The 9,115-nt window shown below is 47.5% G+C and overlaps 1 protein-coding gene across 2 annotated transcripts in view; it reads left to right on the top strand.

Annotated features, from left to right (window-relative positions):
• Positions 1–9,115, top strand: part of SEL1L3 (SEL1L family member 3) — a 97,794-nt gene that overhangs the window by 60,676 nt on the left and 28,003 nt on the right. For both annotated transcript variants that reach the window (XM_007448806.1, XM_007448807.1), the window contains exons 13-14: positions 2,170–2,310; positions 5,990–6,052. In XM_007448806.1, the coding sequence (XP_007448868.1) occupies positions 2,170–2,310; positions 5,990–6,052 (204 nt within the window). The remainder of the gene's footprint in view (positions 1–2,169; positions 2,311–5,989; positions 6,053–9,115) is intronic.

Here is a 9,115-nt window from a genome sequence, read left to right as displayed (position 1 = left end):
TTTTTGTCTTTTGGATAGACCCGTAAGGGGTACAAGAAAGGGCAGAGGGCTGGGAGGCCCCCCCCCCCCGCCCCATCTGACTTCTTGCCGTGATTTCACTATGAAGAAAAGTCCTTATGGGAGCCAGCTAAGGCTGATTGCACTGGAGGAAGGAAACCTCCTTCCCTAAGGATGGATTTAGCTTTTGCTTTGTGTTCGCAGTGAGCACAGTGTCAGGAAGAGCCTCTGCTCTGGGTCTGCTAAGCAGGCAGAAGACCAGAGCTGGGCAAGAGAAAGAAAACCAAAGAACGCATTGACAAACAAACACTTCAGAGACCCTGTAGTAACGGGTCTCCCACCCCTCCTTAGAGGTCTTCCTAGCATCTCAGGAGATGCGTTCCTGGAAGTTATAAGGTTTTCTTTTGGGGGGTGAAGGATGGAAGAGGAGGAGATAAGAGGAGAGGTAGAAAGAAGGAAAGAAAATCAAGGCCCACAAGGGGCCAGAATCATGACAGTGTTGCCTGTGGCTCCGTCTTGGGCTCTGTCCCAGCCTGCAGTCTTTCTAGTTCAGGAAGGACTTCTAGTGCATAGTTCAGGAGATGCTGCTGCCAGATTTCATGGGTGCTCCAGAGCTTGCGTGAACGTTCCTAACAAGGACGCTTCTTCCCTCCTTCATTCAGCAAATCTTTGTTGCGTTGCTTCTGTGAGCTTCTGTTGAGTTCTGCTGGGTGGGAGCTGGGGACACAAGGGCAGACAAATAACGTCTTGAGATCCCCACCACCAAAGACTCCCAGCCTCGATTGAGTCTAATGGTGGAGCCAGCCATGTAGACAGATGCTGGGATAGTGCTGTAGGGAGATGCCCTAATATGGATGTGCACAGGCCTCCATGCTGTTCACTGGGCCAAGAGGACGCACAGCACCTCCCAAGGAGAGGGCATTTCACGAAAGGAAACAGTGTGGCTGTTGATCCATCAGCTCTGGCCTTCACATATACACACACACCCCCCCACACACACACCACCCACATACACACACACACCCCACACACATACAGGCACACATCCCACACACATACACACGCACACAGCCCCACACGTACACCCCACACACACACAATACACACACACCCCACCCACCCACATACACACACACACACCCCACACACATACAGACACACACACCCCACACACATACACACACGCACACACACCACCCACACACACACACCCCCACACATACAGGCACACACATCCCACACACATACACACACACAGCCCCACACGTACACCCCCCCACACACACACAATACACACACCCCCCCCCCACCCACATACACACACACACCCCACCCACATACAGACACACACACCCCACACACATACACACATGCACACAGCCCCACACGTACACCCCCCACACACACAATACACACACACACACCCCACACATACACACACCCCACACACACACATGCACCCCACACATACACACACACACCCCCACACACCATACACACACACCACACATACACACACCACACATATACACACACACACCCCACACACAGATACACACCCCATACATACACACACCCCAGACACATACACACACACCCCACACATACACACCCCACACATACACACACACCACCGCACACACACACCATACACACACACACCACACATATACACACACACACACACCACACACACACACACACCCCACACATACACACACCCCACACACATACCCCACTCACACACACACACCACACACCCCACACACACGCACACACCACACACACACACGTACACCCACACACACACAACACACACACACCCCACCCACCCACATACACACACACACACCACCCACATACACACACCCCACTCACACACACACATCCCACCCCACCCACATACACACACACACACCACACACATACACCACACACACACACACACACACATACACACACACAATTTCCAACTTGTGTTAAAGACTTGTATTTACACCAGTTCATCTTCAGGGCTCTTGTCCTCAGGAGGAAGATAACACGTGTCTACTTAAATCTTGGTTCTCAATATAAAAACATTTTAAACTAGGTTTTCCTTCCCCCCTTTTTAAAGTCTTATTTATTAAGCATAACACAGGAAAGTCATTATTCTAAATTGCTATTGTCTTGAAGCAACGGTTGGCCCAGATGCTGTTCTGGGGCCAGCAAGGCGTGGCCAAGAACCCGGAAGCGGCTATTGAGTGGTACGCCAAGGGTGCCCTGGAGACTGAGGACCCCGCGTTAATATACGACTATGCCATCGTGTTATTTAAGGTAAGAATCACTCAATTTGTGCTGAAATTGCACGATTTCTATCAGACTTCCCAAGTGGTTTCCTGTAGGCAGGCAGACAATCAGGGAGCCTGTAACTTAGGAACCTTAGGACATGCTTCTGTCAGTCTGGATGGAAAGGGGTATTTGCTGAAAAGGCAAAGTCACAAGCAGTTCCCTGGTCTCGTTTTTAATCATTTGTCTTAGGTTTGACACCTGGATTCTCTCTGCTTTTGCAAGAACTGGCATTCTGGAGAAGGCACCCATATTTTACAGATTGGTACATGGCCAGCAGCCCCAAAGGTGCTGCAAGCCCTCTATCAGGCAGAGTTATCATTGAATTATAGCTAAGACCAAGTGCATGTTTGGGCTGGATCCCAGCAGTCCCGTTGATCGATACAAAGATCTTGGTTTTAAGCCAACAGGAGAGCAGTGGGACGGATGGGAAGAGCATTAGCCCAGGAGATAGAGGATGGAGTTCAAATCTCTCGTCTGCAACAATTAGCTGCATCCTTGGACTTATCTGATCTCATGAGACACTGGTAATGACCACAGATGGAGTGAAATAACCTAAGGAAGGGGCTCCAAGAACTGTAAAATGCTTTACAGAATAATAATATTTCACATTGATTGATGCAGTGCTTATTACCTGATGTTCATGTATTAACACACTCAACCCTCGAGACAACTTTGCGAGGTAGGTATCACGGTGTATTATGATAGCTCTTTATATGTGTGGTGACAGAGGCTCAGAAAGGGTTTGTAATTTGCCCAAGGTTGAACAACTGGTGTGTTTCAGACCTGGGACTGGGATGCTCTTCACCCCTGAATGCAGAGACATCAATTCACCAATCTTGGAAAAGCTGTTGGCTCTAGTAAGGAAACCCTTGGTCCCTATGTCCAGACCCAAAGGAGGCAGCTGCCCACAAAGAGCGAGTGTCTTCAAACAAGGACGTGGATTCATGTGGCTGGGCTCATCTCCAGAACCACAGCTGTGGCCGCTCACTGATTAACAACCATGACTCTTGCTACCTTTCTGGCCCTCCAAGTCTTAAAACCTATTGGTTGTTACGGTTTCCAAGTTTAGAGCCCAGACTTTTTCTTCGTAGTCATTAAATCAACGTAGAAATGGTTTGACTCTTTGCTATATGCCAATGCATTCGTGTATTTATATAATAAACACCCATTCTGGGCTGACAAAATGCCAGACTCTGTGCTAGATGGAGGGACATATGGATGCATGAGCCTCATCCCTGACCTCAGGGGTCTCAGGATACTCGTGGGCAAGACAGAGGACTGAGACAGGCACAGAGGAGAGGCACCAGTCCACCAGAGTTGGGGCTGGCCACTGCCCAAAGTACAGAGAAGAAAAGGCACGACTCAGACATTACTTCTGCCCACCAGGAGCTTGAAATCTAGAGGGAAAGCGAAAGACATAAATAAATGATACGGGAGGTGACAGGATGTTTCTTCAGGGTCTGATTTCCCAAACCTTAAAGCTTTTTTGGTTTCCTGCATTCTAAGTTATCTCTGAGTGGGAGGAAGGAAGCCTTTTATCTACATCTCAAGGCATCTCAAGGTGTCTGTAAGTACTTTCAATGTAAAAAAAACCCATACAAAAAAATGAACTTTCCAAACCAGAAGAACGGCAGTGTGTTCTCGGCTTGTTGTCTTGTGTGGATATTCGGCTTATTGTATTCAAAGATGGCGCCATGATGATAGCTATAGCTTGTCCAAGACGGTCAGATACATCCCATTTCACATCCACATGAGGATGGAGCTTGGACTTTTACTGCAGCAACTGCCCTCCATGGAGTCATTCAATGGATGAAGTTATTGAGCACTTGCTATGCATCACGACTTTACTCTTCTCTCACTTTACGACTTCCAGTACAACTCAGACTTGTGCATAGTATATAGTCTTAGTGCAAGAACTCACCCCACTTCTGATTCTATAATTCAGATACTGGAAAATCCCTGGCCTAGAACTCAGATGAGTATCTGAGTTCTGGTTGCAGATCTAACTGTGAGGTTTTGGATAAGTCAACCCCTCTAGGCCCCAGTTTTATTCCTTGAAAACAAAGACGTTGGAGAAAAACTTTGAGTGCAACCAGGTTCTGACATTTCATCATCCTGGTCGTTCTGTTGCTTTCCCCGAAATCCAAAAAGCTTGTCTCATTGCTTCCATCCAGTTACTACAAACAGCCTTCATGTCCTTTTGTCTTTTCCTCTCCCTCTCTAATTAAACAAAGTAATGGTGCACTTCTGAAAAGTATTTTCATCTTCCACTTTGCTTCAGCTCATCGGTTTTATGAAATAAGTAAGTTAAAATCGAGTAGAAACTCATTGTATATAATTTAACCTTTATTTGGATTCAGTTTTATTTTGGGTCCTGGAAAACTACAAAGACAGATTCTGCAGCATGTTTTCTGTATCCTGTAAGGAGGTTACGGATCATTATACTTTCTCAGCATGGGAATTAAAATATATAGGAGAAAATACAGCATGGCAGTTATAAACTTGGACTCTGGAGCCTGGGTTCAAATCCTGCCTCTACTCCTTGCTCACTGTGTGATTCTGGGCAAGTTTCCCTGGTGAGAATGATAGCAGCACCCCGGCTGGGGTTGGGAGGATTTGATATGGCAGGAGAGTTCCTGGACCACGTTAATTAACACAGGAATGTTTGCTAGCGCTCTCTTCATTTACTGTAGAGCTAAGAATTTAAAGAGAGTTAATAGCTGTATTCATTGCAAAGCCCTCTAACATTATATCACATGTGACCCTGTCAAGTGCTGAGTCTGAGACCAGGAGGACTCCATGCGCTGTGTAGGTCAATAACAGACTCTAAGTGAGCTTGGAAGCATCAGGGTTTTCATCCGGCTCCTCTCACCTGCCATGTGCGTGGTCAGGGCTATGTTGAGAGAGCCCTCAGGGACCCCCCCCCACCCCGCTCCACCCTCAGACCCACCATTTTCCCACGTGGTCCTGCAGACACCCCAGCATGGTCCCACGGAGTTCTGCTCTTGAAACAAGGACTCCAAAGCCACACCTCTCTCTCTCTGTGATGCACAAACCACCTCTGCTGGAAAAACTTGATTTTGCTGGAGGAAGCTTGTCAGTTTGGCCACGTCTGAGGGAACAAATTCTAAGGGGTCCTGTCTCCCTCACCACTGGCTCTCAAGCTGTTTCTGAAGCCACAGTGCTTCACCTTGGGGACTCCCACGAGGACGCTGCAAGGTTGCAAGTGACAGCCTAATAACTCTTGACTGTCCGACACAGATAAAGTGCTCTGTCTGCTCGCATATTAGGCAATCCCCAGAGAAACACAACCAGGATGGCCAGACTCATTTAACCTTATTCATGGCTTCTCCCAACAGCACCTGCGGATTGACAGGAATGTGATTCACTGGACCATCAATGGGGAATTTTTATGGATGCTAAACTGGGAGGGTGAGGTTTATTGCCTCTCTTCTACAAATATATACAAAATGATGATGATGATGATGATGATGATGATGATGGTGTAACAGCTCTGTATACAGAAATATTCAAGATTAGATTTTTAATTGAGAAGCCTTGGGCTTTAGTTTCTCCTATTCAACACTGACAGATTGGTGTGATGGTTTTGCGTGCAACTCTGCGTTTATTTTCTTCGTGATCATTGCTGTTTATCATTGTTTAGGGTCAAGGAGTAAAAAAGAACAGACGGCTTGCCTTAGAGCTGATGAAGAAAGCAGCTTCCAAGGTAACACTTGTGCATATTGTCAGAGGGAAATATTTCCGCCACACACACCCATGCTCTTACAAGTCGAAGAGAGTGAATGGCCAGCCTTCTGAGGAAGGTAGAAATGCAGTGGGGAGGGAGGGGTCGCTGGCATTGCAGTGATTAGTCATTTTTGAGCTACAACATATACAGAAACCTGCACAATGAGGACGGCAAAATTCGAAAGCCGAACTCACTTTCCAGTCAATAGAATTCAGACTGATTTTGTTTGAAGGCTAAAATTATAATCAAGGGCTGCCCTAATAACAAGCAGCAGCAGGGGGGCTCTTTGAAATTGAATGGGCATAAATCCTATTGAATTAGGAAAACCTAAAGCCTGAATCCTCTAAGGTTAACCCTGTTGTGTCCAATGCTCATTTGCTTCTCCGTGCTTTAACAAAGGGGCTGTTTATCAAGTTTATTGCCGAGTTTAGGAATTATTTTCCTTTTGGCACTATTTACTCTTCAAAGTTATCTTCAAGCCGACTAGTTTAAATATTGCACTACAGAATGGAGGTTATGATATCACCTGTGAGGGGACACACACACGCACACGCATGCACACAGGCATGCATGCATACGTATCCCTGCATGCAAACCCCCAATGCATGCACATTCACACGCGCACACTCACATGTGCTTGCATACAGATTTGCAAATAAACGGATTGGTAGAAACCGTTGTAATTTTACAACCTTGTAATTTTACAACCTTGACAGGACCGTTTATAGCCCTTCAGCCTCCTGAATGTGCCTCCCTCCCCAAGTCTGATAATATTTGCCCTATCAACAAAGACTCCTGAAGTAACCGTGCCGATTTTTCTTCCTCAATTCCCTTTCTTTAGGGAGCTCAGAGTGCCTTTTTTTCTGTAGAACAGGAAGTTGGAGCATAGAGAAAGAATGCCAAGAGGCTTTTTCTCCACCTGTGTGTTTTCTAGAGGACACGTGACCCAGGAGAAGGGAACCACTGAAGTGCACGCCAGCTCCTGACCCTGACACAGACTATAGGGCAGAAATAGAAAAGCAGCTTAATGGTGGTCATTGAGGGCATGGTTCCAGAGCATCCTAAAATGGGGAAGCAATGGGGCTGGCAGGTGTGAAATTTGCATCTCTTTAGTATGCTAGTGGTGAATTGTTGTCTAAGGTGCTTTATTCTGAATGTAGTTTTGGCAGAGCTGAGATGAGTATTGGAGGAAATGCAGTTTTATGGCCTGGAGTACTCTCATGCTTAAAAGTGTTACATGATTCTCACCCATTCATTCTGCAGGGAGTTATTAAGCCCTCCCTCTTTGTCAGCCACTGTGGTGAAACAGAGTTTGATTTTTGGAATTAGCTAAAAGTCACTTGGATACAGCTGGAAATGTCCAGAATGAGGTGTGAGCATTAAGAAATAAAACAAGATTTCTTGTGGGACTCCTGATCTGGGTCCAAATACAATTTCTAAAGGACATTCTGGGAATGTTTTGAGTGATGACAGGTACCTTTGAATAAACCTGTGTGTCTGGACGTGAGCATTGCACAAGCCATTTGGATATGTATTCCGTAAGCTTATTCCAAAGCTGGCTCTTGCCACTATATATGACGTGGTCTATTACTCTATGGAAATGCATTCATCCTGCAAATTCTCAGGAGGCTGCCTTGCATCTGGTACCGTGCAAGGCTCAAGAAGAATGCCTCTATAACTGATCCTTGGCACTGACACCATCTCAAGTGTTGACTGTCTTGAGGGCCTACGAATCTGAACCCTACTCTTTTTTTTTTTTTGCGGTACGCGGGCCTCTCAATGTTGTGGCCTCTCCCGCTGCGGAGCACAGGCTCCGGACGCGCAGGCCCAGCGGCCGTGGCTCACGGGCCCAGCCGCTCTGCGGCATGTAGGATCCTCCGGGACCGGGGCACGAACCCGCGTTCCCTGCGTCAGCAGGCGGACTCTCAACCACTGCGCCACCAGGGAAGCCCTCAACCCTACTCTTGATCCTCAGGGTGTAGGATTTGGATTCTGTTTTGTGTGTCATCAGCATTCAAAGGATGGCTTTCATTCATTTGTCAAGTATTTATTGAGCACTTACTCTAGGCCAAGTACTAACATAGGTGCTTGGAATACAAAACAAAGATCCCTGCCCTCATGGAGCATCTGTTCTAATGGGCCTTGTCAGTTTCTTTCTCCTGGTCTTCCTGGCACCTGGAGTCCAACGTGAAAAGTAGGAGGTAGAGCATATCAGGAGTTGTTGCAGACAGAAAAGGCTGCAGGCTGGTATCTTGGCTTCCATTACTGAGGGATACCTGTCCTTCACTTCTGAAAGGGGAGGCAAAAGAGATTTGGTTCCACACTTGGACCCTAACTTAACCTGTCTCACAGATGCAAGGGCACTCACTGTTTGCTTCTCCAGTCCTTTTCTCCCCTACTTGTCCATGGTCTTGTGGATCTGGCAGGAAAGGAGGAATGAGAGCACCGAATGCCCAGGTTTGCACACTTACACCCCTGCAGGGCTCCTGAGCCTTCAACAACCAGGCTGGAGCAGGTGGGAGCATCTGGGAAGAGCAGAGGCAGGCCCCTGAGAGCATGAATCAGCAAGAACAAGGAAGCTTAAGACTAGACTCACATGAACCAGGCCTTCTGTGGTACTGTCCCAATTTAGACACAGTTCTGAGACCACCCCCCTCCCCTCTGCCTCAGCCCCAGCCAGACCCTACCTGTCGGAGCTGGGATGCCAAGCAGTCCCACAGCACCTATGCTTTACAAGTAGGCCATTGCGGCTGCTTCCCACAGAGGGTTTGTTGGTGTTTAGGGCAGAGTAATCAAAAGATAGGCAGGCAGGTCACCTAGAAATCATCCCAGCCAGGGCAGGTTTCCGGCCTCCTGTCACAGTTGAGTGGTCATGAATTTCAAGGGCATTGTTGATACTGCAGGACAGTAAGAGGCCTTCTGTAGACGAGGGCATTGTGTAAGAGCCCATAGGGGCTGAGAGATGATTTGGGGGCCAGCATCACTGCTGAGCTGGAAGGCAGAAATCCCAGCAGCAGCCGGGCGAAATCCTCCTGGGAAGAC

The sequence above is a fragment of the Lipotes vexillifer genome, unplaced genomic scaffold, assembly GCF_000442215.2.
Source record: "Lipotes vexillifer unplaced genomic scaffold, Lipotes_vexillifer_v1.1 scaffold100, whole genome shotgun sequence".
Classification (NCBI taxonomy): Eukaryota; Metazoa; Chordata; class Mammalia; order Artiodactyla; family Lipotidae; genus Lipotes; species Lipotes vexillifer.
The sequence above is the reverse complement of the archived record's forward strand: the minus strand, read 5'-3'. Positions and strand labels throughout refer to the sequence as shown.